Genomic DNA, 16508 nt, shown 5'->3' with positions numbered 1-16508 from the left:
GACTGGGTCCTGGGTTGTTGTGGGCTGCTTCTCTGATGTCCCATACAACCGTGAGGCCTACTGAGAGAGGGACCGATGGTCCTCCACCAGCAACTCAAGGCCATCATCAAGGTCAGTGGAATAAGTTCCTTGGGTAAGAACAAGATCAGGGTTATAGCAATGGGTGCCATGGGGCTTGGCTTCCTTTAGAATTGCCCTGGGGCTGGGGTAGGGCTCTGTGGCAGAGCACTTACCTAGCATGTGCAAGGCCCTGGGTTCTATCCCCAGTGCACACACTCACATACATACGTGCACGCATGTATAACCTCTGCTTGGCTAGTGGATGCTTGTTGTGGCCTGGGTTCAATCTCTAGTGCATACACACACACAATGTGTGCATGTGCACAGACACACATCCACAACCCCTTTGCTCTGGTCTGGGTTCCATCCCTAGTGCACCCGTGCACCCGCACACCCACCCCTATCTTGCTCTGGCCAGTAGATGCTTGTAGTGGGCTTGGATGGCTGGGCTGCCCAGGGCAGTAGAACCAGTACACTATTTCATGGGTCAAAATGGCCTTACAGGTTTGAAAATATTAGTTCTGAGATGCAGGTTAATTCAGCTCTTGCTTTAAAGTGGTTTTAGCAAAGACCCATCTGTGCCTCCAACTTGAGCACATAGGCTTGAGTCTGACCTGAGGGGAGAGAAACTGAGGCACTTGAGCACGGAGGCTGGGCTGGGAGGAATTAAGAGGCTGCACTGGCGGCTGCTGCATGGTCCTGGCTTGTGCTGCTCCGCTATTGCCAAACACACCCAGATTGCCACTTGGGATCTGCAGGAGGAGAGGAGGGTGGTTAGGATCGGAGTGTTGGGGAGGGGTGAAGGGGCAGGCTTTCTGTGTCCACCCCTGCCAGCCTGACCTCCAGGGTACTCAGGACAGAGCTGTCTGTATGGGTTAAAGAAGCCTATGGGTTTTTTTTTTCTGTATATGTGGAACCAAGGAATCGAACCCAGGGTTTCGTGCATGCTAGGCAAGCACTCTACCACTAGGCCACACTCCAGGTCCAGAAGCCTATAGCTTTAAACCCCAGTATACTTGTATCTATAAACACACAGACCACACCCAAGAAAATAAGATCAAAGAGTGTTTCAGGCCTGGGTGGACATGGTTGTCTGGATCAGAGGCCATCCGTGGTCAATTAGGGAGCAATGATCATGGTTTCTCCACTAACCTGAGAACAACATTTTCAAGTAGGCAACAGCGCTAGTACTTCACAACCAACTGTGACTGGCCTGACAGAATCACTGAGGAAATTCAGGTATTTAGCTCATTTTGGATGTAAGTATGTTCTGGAAGTATTTTCCACTGCTTGGCTAGGCACAAGCTACCTACTGTAGGTGGAGAGCTCCATGAGCAGGTGTTGTGTGCTCCATGCCCTTGTAGGCAGTCAAGGTCAGACAGCAATGTCTGCAATGCAGACTTTCTACTGCACTCTACTGACTCAGCCAGGGGTGGACAATGGAGTCATGCATGGTGTAGAGCTGCTGATGGTGGATGCTGGGATCATGCCTGGGGTCAGTGTGGAGCTACTAGAGGTGGATGTTAGGGTCATGCCTAGGGTCAATGTCATTGGCAGTGAATGCTGGGGTCACACCTGGGGTCAGCAAAGAGCTGCTGGGAGCAGGGTCCACAGGGCTGCTTAGCCCCCAGGTACCAGGGACGCCTGCATGAGAAGGACAATGTGCCTGAAGCAGAGTGGTGAGCTGGCTGCTATCCCAGCAAGCATGGGTTTGTTTGAGGAAGGGTGCATGCATTTGAAGGGAGGGAAAGATAACCTTGAAGCTATATAAGCAATGGTTAAATTCCTTGCATTGTTGCTTGGTTCTAGGCTCCGATAAGCCTCTGCAGGGAAATCCTCAGAGCCCCTCATCTGCCTTGCATATTTGAATAAGGGCAGTTCTCTTTCTAAACACTTAAAAAAAATGAGCCAGGTGAACACAGACCATGTTCTTACCTGTCTAGAAGAGTTCAAGTTTTGCATGCCCAGCCCTGAGGCAATCCCACCCAGGGCCTGACCGGGGAGTGCACTGTTGGAAAGGGGGAGCTTCAGGCTTGGGGAAGGCAAAAACGGTGAAGTCGTGGGCTCTTCCACGAGGCCGCCATCCTGATTAGAGAAAGAAAGGGTGAGCTGTGCGCAATGTCCATTAGTGGACAAAGCACCAAACAGTGCCCCGAGGGAATAGAGGAAAATATGGATGGATAAAGAAGCAAAATTGTGGATAACAAGGGAATGGAAAACATGGGTAAAAGAAGGGGGGGGGAAAGAAGAGAGAAACAGGATTAAGATGCTGTTTCCATTAAAAACAATTGTACAAACATATACATTAGCTTCTAGTACTCTCTTAGATGCTGTTGCCCATGCCCTGGCTAGAGTAGGGAGAAAGGACAGAAACACCCAGAGTCCTGGCTGGAGTTGCCAGATTCAATAAATAAAAAAATAAAAGGACACTAAGTTCACTCAGAATTTCAGTAAATAATAACCTTATAGTATAAATACATCCCTGGGGTTTGGCACCAGTGATTTAGGCTTATAATCTTAGCTACTGAGGAGGCTGAGATCTGAAAACTGGAGCTTGGAGCCACCTGAGAAGGTAAATTGATACTCTTATCTCAAAATTAAGCAACCAGGACTTAGAAGTAGAAGTGTGACTCAAGTGGTAGAGAGAGAGTGAAAAAGTCAAGCAAGAACACAAGGCCCTGAGTTCAAGCCCCAGTATGTGTGTATATATATAAACATATGTATGTGTATATATAGTGTGTAAATGTATGTATGTGTGAACACAAATCCCTGGCTACTCCACAGCCCCGCTTTGAAGTGGACATATGTTGGGAGGGCTGATGACAATAGAAAACTTCTCAGGATGTTAATTCTTCTCATGGGGCTTTTCTGGTCTTGAGAGTCTAGTCATGGAACAATTCTACCATTGAGCTAACAGTCTCGGTTCTTTTTTTGTTTATCTTGAGACAGGATATTATTATTTAGCCAAGCCTGGCTTTGAACTCATGATGCTTCTGCCTGCCTCAGCTTCCAGAGTAGTTGGGATTATAAGCATGAACCATCAATTCTGGAATTGTTTTTTTTGTTTGATTTTTGTTTTTTTTGCCCTGAATTCAGGGCCTAAGTGCTTTCTCTGAGCCTTTTTGTGCTCAAGGCTAGCACTAGGCTTTTTCTGAGCAGTGTATTGGAGATAAGAGTCTCACAGGCTTTTCTACCAGTACTGGCTTTGAACTGTGACCATCAGATCTCAACCTTCTGAGTAGCTAGGATTACAGATGTGGGCCACTGGTCCCTGGCTCATACCTTGACATTTTTTTTTTTTTTTTTGCCAGTCCTGGGCCTTGAACTCAGGGTTTGGGCACTGTCCTTGGGCTCTTGGGTTTTCTCAAGGCTAGAGCTCTACCACTTGAGCCACAGCACCACTTCTGGCTTTTTTCTATGTATGTGGTAACAAGGAATTGAACCCGGGTCTTCGTGCATGCTAGGCAAGCACTCTACCACTAGGCCAAACTTCCATCCCCTTAATGTTTTTTAATCTTTTGATTTTTTTCTTGCTTCTGTTTTCAGGATGTTACTTTCTAGTTGGAGATAATGTGATGCTTCTGCCTTTGGTAGTCACTCCAATATGGAGAGGATATATCCGTCCATGACAACATGAAGGCAGAGCTCTGGCTGGACTGAAATGACCATGCGTGCCCTTCAGGACTGACACACTCACTGACCTAGCCTCTTGGCAAGTGTCAGCTAGACACAGGTGCCCTGCCCCCACCCTCCCCTTCCTATGTAACTTCATCTCCACACTGATATGTAAACAGATAGTTGAACTGAGTATTTAAAATTCAACAGTAAACAAACAAAATTTCAAGGATCCTAGTATATTGGATAGACTGAAGCAGATAACCAGTCAAGTTCACACAAAAATAAAAATCTGCTTTTAAGGCCAGCATTTTTATTCCTAGCACTACTATTTAAAAAAAAAAATATATATATATATAATTTTTTGTCTTTTCTTTTTTGGTACTGGGGATCGAACCCAGGATGTTGTACTTGCTAGGCAAGTGCTTTGCCACTGAGCTACATCCCAGCCTGCTACCACTACCATTAAACATTGCATCAGAAGAGCTGAAAAAGCCCCCTCTAATACAGTGTAGCAAGGTCTCAGTCTGCCTCACACTAGTCAGTCTGAGACTTGTACCAAGCAAGTTGCTGACCAGATGTGGTAGGTACCTTGTCAAGAAAGGCGGGGCGGTCCAGGGAAGACTCTTTGGAGATTGGTGGGCGGCAGCCAAGGGGTTTGGTGACCATTCCATTGTAGTCGGTCACTCCTAATCCACGCTTGTCCATGTCCACCTTCTTTTCCAGCAGAGCACCTGGGGCACACACAGGGAACCATGCTGAAAACCTGTACTCAGCAAGGCACAACTCCAGTCCCTCAACACTAGACAGGAGCGGGGGCCCAGCCTGGCCACCCTAATGCCTCTCCTCTCCTGCCCTAAACACCTGGGATCTGGCCCTGCTGGCCTCTGCTCTCTACCTCGCTTGTTCTCTGCTCCCTTTCCCAGGCCTGCCACAGGATGACTTCCTCCCTGGAACTCATGGTCTCAGGCCTACAGAGCTCTTGTCACAGTCTGTCCTCAAGGAGTTCCTGGCCAGTGCTTGTTTGGGTAGTAGTAGAACTATGTACTACTTCCCATGTGCACGTGGTGTGATTCATAGCCGCTGGTCTTCTGCCTGCTGTCTGAATTATGCACTGACAGTTCCATGTGACTCTACCACCTACCCCCTCACACATGGCCCTGGCCTGCTCACCAAAACCAACAGCTGCAGCAGCAGTCCCGTGCTCCCTGTGGGTGTGCAGAACACTGGATGCACGGACCGACACAGCTCAGGTCAAACAAGGTGACGGGTGGATCAGTGTCTTTGTTGTGATCTGTTTAGTGACATGTTTTCCTATTTTTGTGCTGTTCACTGGTGACTGGGTGTTAACCTGGTCCCTAGTACAGTGCTATGCAGTATTGCTAATGCTGGGTTGAATTGTGCCCTACATGGAGGCTTCTTTCAGATGTATGCTATAGGATTGTGAGTCGCGCTTCATGTTAATGACTCCATCCAAACCTTCCTAGGAATGAGGGCTTCTCAAGGGGCACTGGGGAAAAGCACCTGCACACTTACTCATGGCCTGGTCAAGGTTCATACTGTTGCTTTTCAAGGCCTCTTCAGCTGGCTCTCTCTGGGGAACAAAGCAGAGTTCTCATTAGCAGTGGCCCACAGGAAGAAGAACCCAGAATCAGTTGGATCACTGCAACACAGATGGCTATTGTCACAAGTTTTTAGAACTGCTGAGGGTGTAGGCATGGCTGTTACACAGAAAATACTTGTCATGAGTGAACTGATTTTTTTTTTTTTTTGCCAATCCTGGGCCTTGAGCTCAGGGTCTGGGCACCGTCCTTGGGCTTTCTCAAGGCTAGAGCTCAACCACTTGAGCCACAGCACCACCTCTGGCTTTTACTTGGTATGTGGTACCGAGGAATGGAACCCAGGTCTTTGTGCATGTTAGGCAAGCACTCTACCACTAGGTCAAACTCTTGGCCTGTGAACTGACTTTTAATAGGAAAAAAAACCACACGGCAGGGTTCCAGGAAACCATACAAATACTCCTACAACAACCGCTTCTAAAGAGTGCCCAGCAGCAACTACTCAGCAGAGATGCCAGCTAGGCCAGGAGAGCAGAGCCAGGGGCACAGGCAGGCCCCCTGTCCCACCTGGCTCTCCAGTGCCAACAGCACTTTCTACATCTCTTTCTTGGTGTGAGCCTCTGTCTGGAGTGAATTCATCTCAGTAGACAACGGAAACACTAGGAGGAGAGGGGTGTATGATGGCTACCATGTCATGGATGGCTTGTTAGCTTTCTCTAGGGAGAGACTGGCCATGGGGCAGTGCCCTGTCCACTGAAAATGATGCTTGATGAAATGTGCATGAGGCCATGCTGGACCAACGTTTTTTTTTGGGGGGGGGGGTCAGTTGTGAGGCTTGAACTCTGGATCTGGACACTGTCCCTGAGCTCTTCAGCTCAAGACTATCAGCCTACCCTTGAGCCAAGCCCCACTTCCCATTTTAGAGGTTAATTGGAGATAAATATCTCAGGTCCTTTTGTACTGGGGCTGGCTTTGAACCTTGATCCTCAGATCCCAGCCTCCTGAGTAGCTAGGATTACAGGCATGAGCAACCATGCCTGGCTTCATGTACCACTTTTTTTTTTTTTTTGTGCCAGTTTTGGGCTTAAGCTCAGGGCCTGAGCACTGTCCTTGGATTTTTTCTCAAGGCTAGAGCTCTACCACTTGAGCCTCGGCACCACTTCTGGCTTTTTCTAAGTATGTGGTACCAAGGAACCGAACCCAGGTCTTCGTACATGCTAGGCAAGCACTCTACCACTAGGCCAAACTCCCGGCCCCATGTACCACCTTTTTAAGCAACATCCATAGTAACCAAAAGATACATGCTTGTTTGAGCAGGACTCAGAAGCCACTGGAAAGGCTATTTATTGCCACATGCTTACATGGGGAAAAAGAGCACAGCCCTCACCTGCTAGACAGCAGCTAACCTCAGCAACTGGCCATACTCTGATGTCTTCAGGGGACCATGTATTCTTTGCATACCACCAGAAACTCAGGAACTGAATAGGTTTGGTTAGGATGCTTTTCTGGACCTTCATATTTACTGTTTATACCAAGCTTCCTCTTGTGATCTTTTAATTCATTGTATAAACTAGGGACATTCAGTTTTAATTATAAATTACCCAAATAAGAAACTTTAAAGGTTCATGGATACTATACGCTACTTTGATGGAACTGAGTGAGACTTTGCAGTAGTGCAAAGGAATAGTCCCTATCCCAAACTGCCCAGGTTAAAGGAGACATAAGACCTCAGGAAGTGAGTAATCTCCCCCCCAGCAAGGCTGTTAGCACATCCAGACATGAATCAGTGGTCCACCTGGGAGCCGTGGAGCACTCTTACAATACACCACTTACCGGGAAGCCCATGTCTGTGAGTTGTTTGATCAGCCGGCTCATGATCCAGGCTTCGTCTTGCTTACCAGACATTTTCATGCCCTAGAATGAAATATGGGAAAGGGAAAATATGAGTGAGTCCTTTTTAAAAAAATTTTTCTTTTCTTTTTTTTTTTTTTGTTGGTCGTGGGGCTTGAACTCTGGACTTGGGTGCTGTGCCTAAGTTCTTCAGCTTAAGGCTACCACCCTACCCCTTCAGCCAGAGCTCCACTTCCGATTTTCTGGTAGTTAATTGGAGAAAGGAGTCTCACAGACTTCCATGCCCCGGCTGGCTTTGAACTTCGATTCTCAGATCTCAGCCTTCTGAGTAGCTAGGATTACAGGTGTGAGCCAGGCTAAAAAATTTCTATTTAAAAAAGAATTTTTTTTGTAGTGTTGAGGATGGAACCCTGCTCTTTGCACATGAAAACAAGTGCTCTACCCCTGGGCTATATCCCTAGGTTATACCTAGCCCACCAGACACATTCTAATACATTTCTATTAGAAATGGAAGGTATCTGAAAGGTATGCTGATATAAAAGTCAGAGAATATTTTGCATTAATAATGAATTGTAGGGGGGCCAGGAGTTTGGCCTAGTGATAGAGTGCTTGCCTAGCATGCATGAAGACCCGGGTTTGATTCCTTGGTACCACATATCTAGAAAAAAGCCAAAAGTGGTGCTGAGGCTTAAGTGGTAGAGCTCTAGCCTTGAGAAAATCCCAGGACAGTGCTCAGGCTCTGAGCTCAAGCCCAAGACTGGCAAAAAAAAAAAAAAGAATTGTAGGGCCGGGAGTTTGGCCTAGTGGTAAGAGTGTTCGCCTCGCCTTCACAAAGCCCTGGGTTTGATTCCTTGGTTCCACATACACAGAAAAAAGCCTGAAGTGGTATTGTGACTCAAGTGGCAGGGCACTATCCTTGAGCAAAAGTGTCCAAGGACAGTGTCCAGACCCTAAGTTCAAGCCCCAGGACTGGCAAAAATAAAGTAAAATAAAATAATAATAATGAACTATAGCTAGATGCCAGTGGCTCACACCTATATGCTATTCAAGAGGTTTAAAGAAAAAGCTGAAAGTGGTGTTATGGCTCAAGTGGTGGACTGCGAACCTTGGGCTAAAGCAGCTCTGGGCCAGTGCCTTGCTGGCATCTCTGTTAAGTAGTTGCTGCTTGGTACTGTACAGAAATGGTTGAAAGAATGCTTGTATAGTTTTCCTGGAATCCTATATTGTGTTTTTTTCCTACTAAAAACAGTTCTGTCAATCTAAGTACTTTCTATATGAAAGACAAATCTATACCCTACATAGTTCTAATCCTCCTGACTGAGGTTCAGTCAGCCCAGATAAAAACAACAAAAGCAGCCAGGTGTTATGATCCTAGCTACTGAACTTAGGCTAAGATTTGAGGAACAGGGTTCCAAGTCAGCATGGGCAGGAGTCTGTGGAACTCTCATCTGCAAAAAAAATACTCAAAAAAGCCAGAAGTGGGGCTGTGGCTCAGGTGGTAGACTGCTAGCCTTGAGCAAAAGAAGCTCTGGGACAGTGCCCAGGCCTTGAGTTCAAGCCCCAGACTAGCAAAAACAAAACAAAACAAACAAAAAAACCAAAACCCACCATCAACAAAAACAAAACCGAGACTCTAGCCCCCATTAACTGGCAAAAATGCCTTCCAGAGGCATGACTCAAATGGCAGAGAGACAGTCATCAGCAAAACAGCTGGGCAAGAGTATGAGGCTCTGAGTTCAAGCCTTGGTAGAATAAAAACGAAAGATGGGTCATGCTGTAGTATATGAGTCCGTTTGCACTTTGGCTCACATGCATAGTTAATGGGCTTACAAAAAGCAGGATAATCAAGTTTTTTGGTTTTTTTTTTTTGCCCAAAGAGATAATTGGGCTATCACAAATGGGCACTCTTTCCATTAGTAAATCATCACAAGGGCTGCTCCCATGAACTTGGTGGTATATGAAGGTTACTAAAGATCACATGGTTTTTATCCTTTCACCAGTTTCATTCTAGACAACAAAATGCAGAGGGCTCATATCAGTAAATGAAAGGACAAATAAGGAAAGAAGAAAACACCTAGTAAGAAAAAAGGAGTCAGGAGAAAAATGAAGATGAAGAGAAAGGGGAGAAAGGTAACTAACCCGAGTATCCTAGAAACTGAGTATCCTCAGAAATGGAGTATCCTAGACAGGGGCCCATGGGTGCCACATGTGCCAGAGGCACCACAAACCATGCCTAAGAACCTTCCCTCTCATCTACAATGACTAAGGCTGAATGACAAATATTGGCACAATACAGTATCAAAAGAAAAGAAATCCTAGTAGCATTCTCCTGCAGTCCCAGACACTTGGAAGGCTGAGGCAAGACTGCTGAGTCCAGGCTCAGAGGTCAGTCTGGGCAACAAAGTTGACTGTTAATTAGATAATAGAACACATGGCATAATAAAATTGACGAGACTATAAAAATGGGCATATGCCCAAGAAGTATTTTATTTAAGGCTATTTTAATCTTTACTATGTCGCCTAAGCCAAATTAGTCTTAATACTTTAATTAACCAGCTGGTATTTACCATACTTGCATTACCTGCTGGCTCAACTGGAAAGAGACTTCATGTCTAATAACTTCTGCACCTTCTCTCTCTCTCTCTCTTTTTTTTTTCTGCCAGTCCTTTGCTAGGCAAGCACTCTACCACTATGCCACCTTCCCAGCCTCAGCTAATGTTTTTGGAACAGTACTGTCATATGATTAAAAAATATGAGGGAAGCTGGATGCGGTGGCTCATGCCTGTAATCCTAGCTATTCAGGAGACTGAGATCTGAGGGTTGAGGATAGCGGTTCAAAGCCAGGCCAGGCACAAAAGGCCGAGAGATTCTTATCTCTAATTAATCACTGGAAAATGGGAAATGGGGCTGTGGCTCAAGGGTAGGGCAGTAGCCTTGAGCTGAAGAGCTCTGGGACAGTGTTCAAGCCCCAGTTCAAGCCCCATGACCTCCCCCTCCAAAAAAAAAGTATGAGGGAGGAGTAATGAAGGTTTCTGCTCAGTTCTGCCCTTTGTACAACTACTTAAAGATATTTAGTTGTACGAGATGACTCATTCCTGTAATCCTAGCTATGTAGGAGGTTGAGATCTGAGGATTGCGGTTCAAAGCTAGCCTTGGTTCTAAAGACCAGGAGATTCTTATCTCTAATTAGCCACTAGAAAATTGGAAGTGGCTTTGTAGCTCAAGGGGTAGGGCAATAGCCTTGAGCTGAAGAGCTCAGGGACAGTGCCTAGGCCCAGAGTTCAAGTCCCACGACTGACCTGCCCCCCCCAACCAAAACAAACAAACAAAAAAACCCTCTATTTTTAAAAATGAATGAAAAAAAAAAAAAGAACATGACACATGTTATTGGCTATGCCTATGACAAGCAGTGCTGCTGCTTCAAGGTGCTGAGACATCAGTAATGTCAACACTCCTCTATTTGGCTCTTGCCAATTTATAGCCCTGCCAGGGACTTAGGAGTACTGGCGCTTCTACTGCTTTGAGAACAGACTGTTTTCTTTGGCAGGGGTGTGGCTCACAAGCATGAGGCCCTGAGTACCAGTATGCCCCAATACCACCAACGAAAGAGAAAGTTTGAGCTCTGTCTACCCATATTTATTACATTTAAATTTAAAATGGATTATGTTCAAACTTTTTTTTTTTTTGCCAGTGGTTGGGCTTGAACTCAGGGCCTGAGCACTGTCCTTGGACTTTTCTCAAGGCTAGCACTCTACCACTTGAGTGGCAGCACCACTTCAGCTTTTTTCTATGTATGCGGTACCGAGGAATCAAACCCGGGTCTTTGTGCATGCTAGGCAAGCACTCTACCAACTAGGCCAAACTCATGGCCCCTACAATGGATTATGTTATTACCAATTCCAATTGGTAATACCATAAAAGACACTTTCAAATAAAAAGCATTTTCGTGAGAGGACTGTGTCACTTGTGTAGGTGTGGCTGGATTCTCCAGAACTTCCAGAGTGGTGGGCTGGGTGAAGGCATCTCTTGACAGTGCCACCTGCTGTGGCCTGTGCTGAAGACTTCCCCAGAGTGACTGAGTGGGGCTCAATGGAACCTCTAGGGGTCGCTGGAGGCATGACTTGAGGAAGACAACAGAACCCTGGCCCCTCCCTTCTCCTCCACTCCCCAGTCATGAGCAGAGCAGCCTAGCCGTGTGCTCCTGTCGCAGGCTAGCGTAACAGGGCCAACCTCCAGGACTGTGAATCCAAACTTTTTCTTCTCCTTCTTTTTGGCCGCTGTCCCTGAGCTTCTTTAGCTCAAGGCTAGTCCCTATCATTTAAGCCGAAGTGCCACTTCTGGCCTTTTCTGAATAGTTCAATGGAGACAGAATCTCATGGACTGTTTTTCCCAGGCTGCCCTGGAACCCTGCTTCTCAGGTCTCCTCAGCACCCAGCTTAGCCTTTCTTCTTTATAGACGGATTTTGTTCAGGTATTTGTTACAGCGATGGCAAGCTGATGAAAATGCCACTCTACTACAAGTACAGAACTTGCTGGAAAAGACCAAGTATCAGTCCTGTAAATATATCTTTGGCTGATGACCAGGCAAAGGGTCTCAGGGACAACCAAGGGTCCTGAGAGTACCCTGGGAGCTCAGGTCTACTACTCGTTGGAGATGCCCCCTCCAAACCAGTCAGCCATGGCTGTCTCCTGTCCATTCTTTGCCCGCCACCGCCGCCTACCTTCTGAAGTCCTTTCCTGGGGGCACTGGCCCAGGAGCTGCAGGAGGAGGTGCTTTCTTGGGAGGCAGCATTACTCCATAGGTCCCCATCCTCGTCCTCCCATTGGCTGGTGCCCAGGTTAATTTCATCCCCACCACTCCCCCAGCCATCTTGCATAGATTTGGAAGCTGCAGAGAAAACAAAAACAAAAACAAAAAAAACCTTCTCAGACTCACAGGAAAGCAAGTGTAGCATGTGCTACGGCTTCCCTCCTCATGTCCCCTGGTGTAAAAACTGAATCCTGCTTTCCAGACATGTACCATGTATGTGAGGCCATGGCTCCACCTCAGACTCCACCAACATGCTATGCTGTCCCAACTTCTACAACCAAATACACACCACTTCTTTCCTCCTCCTCCTCCTCCTCCTCTTCTTCTCTCTCTCTCTCTTTTTTTAATATCAGTCCTGGGGCTTGAACTCAGGGCTTGGGCACTGTCCCTGAGCTTCTTTTGCTCAAAGATAGTGCTCTATCATTTGAGCCACAGCATCACTTTTGACTTTTCTGTGTATGTGGTACTTCATGTATGCTGGGCAAGCACTCGACCACTAAGCCACATTCTCATCCTTACACATTATTTTGGAACATAGACATTCTAAGAGACAAGACTCTCTGCATGGTAAGAAAAGGCTACTCAAATGTAGATGCCTGGAAAGCATCATTGTCCTGGGTTCGAGTCTCGAGCGAAGCCTATGGCACTGTCACACAGATCAGTGCTTCTCCAATTTGGCCACAGGAGGAAGTTGGCAGGGGGGATGTGAGTCCAGGGTAGGACCAGCCAACTGAACTCTGATGAGTTCCCAATACATGCCCACAGACTCTAGGACGGAGGCCTGGGGCAAGAGAAAGTCAGGCTTAGTTTCCATGTTAGAGTGTAATTTTTTCCTCGTTAAAAATACAAAGTAGGGGCTGGGAGTTTGGCCTAGTGGTAGAGTGCTTGCCTAGCATGCATGAAGACCTGGGTTCGATTCCTCGGTACCACATACATAGAAAAAAGCAAGAAATGGTGCTGAGGCTCAAGTGGTAGAGCTCTAGCCTTGAGAAAGTCCAAGGACAGTGCTCAGGCCCTGAGCTCAAACCCAGGACTGGCAAAAAAAAAAAAAAAAATACAAAGTAAGCTGGGTGCGGTGGCTCACGCCTGTAATCCTACCTACTTAGGAGGCTGAGGTCTAAGGATCAAGCTTCAAAGCCAGCCCCGGCAATAAAGACACTAACGACCAGCAACGAAGACACTAAAGACTGAGAGACTCATCTCTAATTAACCACCAGAAAATTAGAAATGGTGCTGTGGTTCAGTAGGGTGGTAGACTTGAGCTGAAGAGCTCAGGAACAGCACCCGGGCCCAGATCCCAAGCCCTACAACCAAAACAAAACAAAAACAAACAACGACAACAAAAAAGTGATTTTTGGAAGATCCACTACATGAAGACAAGACTTGACTAGCAACAGGTAGCCAACACCCTGAAGATGATGCAACGATGATGATGATGATGACACTGACAATACAGATAGGTAAGTACCCAACAAACCTAAGGGCAAATTCTTCTTTTTTTTTTCTTTTTCCTTTAGGTTCTGAGGCTTGAACTCTGGGCCTGGGCACTGTTGTTAAGCCATTCAGCTCAAGGCTAGACCTCTACCACACTTCCCATTTTCTGGTGGTTCACTGGACATAAGAGACTCAAGGACTTTCATGCCTATGTTGGCTTTGAACCACCCTCCTCAGATCTCAGCCTCTGAGTAGCAGCGAGGATTACGGGTGCCTGGCCTAAGGGAAATTCTAAGAACAAAATATACTATGGCATGAAGCCAAGTGCTCAGGAAGTTTCTTGATCCTGTAGCTTTGTGACAAATACTCCAGGAGGGCAGTGACCATGCGGACCCACTGTTGGCAAAGTACTGAAACACAAAATCAACAGTTGCCTTTGAAAATCCAGGAAAAGGACAACCTAGGAAAACAGCAAGATTCTGAAGCTGTGAACAATTAATTTAATATTAACTATAAGTCCAGTGACTTTATATTTTCATGAATATGGTAAGTGTCATACTGCAAGACACCATACACTAGACACTCCAGACAGTAACCAGAGTCTAGGTACCTGTAAGAAATGAGTGCTAGACAAGTGCTCCGCCTCTGACCCATGTTCTTAAGCCTATTTTGCAAATTTAAAGCACAAACATGGAGATCCTGAAGTGCTAATTTTTTAAAATGAGAGCAAGGCAAGAAGTGTTGGGGTGCTGCAAGTCTCTGCCTTCAAACACAAAGCCCAAGAGGAAAGATGCTGTGGTCTCCGCATCCTGCTGGGAAAGTGGGCTTGCGTTTCATGAGCACGGCAGTCAACATCCTTACTGACTGGTGGGAACCATGAGGCTCTCACTCACATAGTTTTAGGTTTTAGAATATTTACATATTCTTACTCCCCTGCTCCCCCAGTCCTGGGGCTTGAACTCAGGGTGTAGGCACTGTCCCTGAGTTTCTTTTGCTCAAAGCTAGCACTTTACCACCGGAGCCACAGCACACCACTTTCAGCTTTTTCTATTTTCGTGATGCTGAGGCTTCATGCATGCTAGGCATGTACTCTACCACTAAGCCACATTCCTAACATTCCTAGCCCCAATTCTTTTTTTTTTTTTCTTTTTTTTGGGCTTGAACTTGGCTTGTATGGTGTCCCTGAACTACTTTTTACTCAAGGTAGCATGCTACCACTTGAGCCACAGTGCCACTTCTGGATTTTTCTGCCACTAGCAGCCTGTCTTTCTGTCTTTCTTTCTTTCTCTTTGTCTTTCTTTGTGGGTCATGGGGTTTGAACTCGGCCTGGGCGCTGCCCCTGAGCTTTTCAGCTCCTTACCTCTGCCTGAGTGTTGTCCCTGAGCTCTTCAGCTCAAGGCTATCCCCTACCCTTGAGCTAAGCCCCACTTCCCATTTTCTAGAGGTTAATTGTGCCTGGGCTAGCTTTGAACCATGATCCTCAGATCTCAGCCTCCTGATTAGTTAGGATTAGAGGTATATCTATCTTTCTTTTTTTTTTGTGCAAGACTAGGACTTGATCTTGGTACCTAATGCTTTTGCTCATTGGCAACCACTATACCAACCAATCCATGCTTCCAATGTCTACATGATTATTAAGATGCCATAGAAGCATGGCATTCACTTGTTGTGGCATATATGCCATACATACACAGCAGAAAGTATCTATATAGAATACTAACAGTGTACCTGTATTTTGCTAGTGACCTAACATGTGACTTATCTACTTGTGGTGTCAGAAAGTTTCAGATTTTAAAATAGATGCCCCTTAGAATGGTACCAAACATAAATTCCCAGTTACTTTCCTTCTTTTCCTTTTCCTTCACAGGGTCTTGTTGACAGTGAGGTTGGCAGGCTGGGAACGTGGTCATCCTGCCTTAATTAACCTTTCTAGTGCAGAGTTACATGTACACTACCACATCTGGATTCTAAACTCCCTTCCCTTTCCTTCTTCCCCTTGTCTCCTCCCCCTTCCCTTGCCTCATGTCCCTTTCTCCCTTTTTGGATGTACTGGAGACTCAGCTTAGGGCCTGTGCTTGCAAGAAAGTGCCTTATTGCTTAATTCACCTCTAGCCCACATTTCTTTTTTTCTCTTTTTTCTTTTTTGTGGGTCATGGGGCTAGAGCACTAGCCTGAGGAAAGCCCAAGGACAATGTGCAGGTCCTGAGTTCAAGCCCCAGGACTGGCAAAAATAAAAATAAACTGTCAGAAGAGGGCCTTACCTGGTTTGCACAGGGCTGGGCCGGTGGCAGGAGCACTGGCTCTCCCAAAAGTCACCGCCGGTTCAGCAGGATGGTCACCCCACCCGCCGCCACTGCTGGGTGGCTTCCCCCAGGCCGCTGTGCCGTTGTCCACCAGGGTGGCAGTGGAAGAGGGCTCTCCCCACGAGTTCTCAGCCTTTGAGTGCACATTCGGCATTTCTCCCCAGCCTGATGAAATGGAAACGGTGTCCACAAGAGAGAAAGTAAGAAAGTGAAATTGTAATTCAACTATCACGACGGCTCCAATGCTACTACTCCTGTGGGGTCTGACACTACCGCTCAAAAGGCTTACACCAGGGGAATTCTCACGAGTTCATTGCCTCACCAAGAAATGAAAATGTTTCAAGCAGTACCCACACACTAGAAAGCACCTGACTCTGACATAAGAGAAAGCTTATGCTATCAAATAAGAATAGTTAATGTAAATTTTAAACAGTTTAGCCTCAATATAGGTATTCACACTTGTGAAATTTATTACTTTTGTTCTTAAGGGAAATCGAAGGTCAAGACCAGCTCAGGTAAAACACTTAGTGAGGATGCCGTTTCCACAAACTGGGTGTAGTGGCTTAACTAATTCCAGGTATGTGGGAGGTGTATGCAGGACTGTCATGATAAAAATGAAGTAAAAAAGGGGCATAGTTCAAGTGGTGCAATTTTCTGTCTAGTAAGCACAAGGCTCTGAGTTCAAACCCTGATACTACTGAAAAATTTAAAAAGATCAAAATGCCCTTTAAAGGATGGTGGTCCAGTAGCAGAGTGTGTGCCTGCATGCGTGAATGTGTGTGTAAGGCTCTGGGTCCAAGTTACAGCCCCACAGACCTGCGCAGAGGTGGCTGCGCTAAGTTGGCTTCACCATTAACCCACTGCCACAGCCAAGCA

At 46.3% G+C, this 16508-nt stretch overlaps 2 protein-coding genes across 6 annotated transcripts in view; one reads left to right on the top strand and one right to left on the bottom strand.

Moving 5' to 3' along the window:
• The window catches only part of Tnrc6c (trinucleotide repeat containing adaptor 6C), a 99164-nt gene that overhangs the window by 22347 nt on the left and 60309 nt on the right, over positions 1-16508 (bottom strand). For 3 of the 5 annotated variants that reach the window (XM_090351289.1, XM_090351288.1, XM_090351286.1), the window contains exons 6-12: positions 15591-15797; positions 11807-11973; positions 7068-7148; positions 5212-5269; positions 4267-4409; positions 1996-2169; positions 675-812 (exon numbers count right to left, since the gene is read on the bottom strand). In XM_090351289.1, the coding sequence (XP_090207415.1) occupies positions 675-812; positions 1996-2169; positions 4267-4409; positions 5212-5269; positions 7068-7148; positions 11807-11973; positions 15591-15797 (968 nt within the window). The remainder of the gene's footprint in view (positions 1-674; positions 813-1995; positions 2170-4266; positions 4410-5211; positions 5270-7067; positions 7149-11806; positions 11974-15590; positions 15798-16508) is intronic. The other 2 variants (XM_090351285.1, XM_090351287.1) reach the window with 1 other exon arrangement.
• LOC150052050 (uncharacterized) overlaps positions 1-16508 on the top strand; it is a 125184-nt gene that overhangs the window by 108282 nt on the left and 394 nt on the right. The window lies entirely within an intron of this gene.

This window comes from Megascapheus bottae, chromosome 17 (assembly GCF_031878675.1).
Source record: "Megascapheus bottae isolate mThoBot1 chromosome 17, mThoBot2.hap1, whole genome shotgun sequence".
Classification (NCBI taxonomy): Eukaryota; Metazoa; Chordata; class Mammalia; order Rodentia; family Geomyidae; genus Megascapheus; species Megascapheus bottae.
This window is presented reverse-complemented; position numbering and strand designations above follow the sequence as displayed.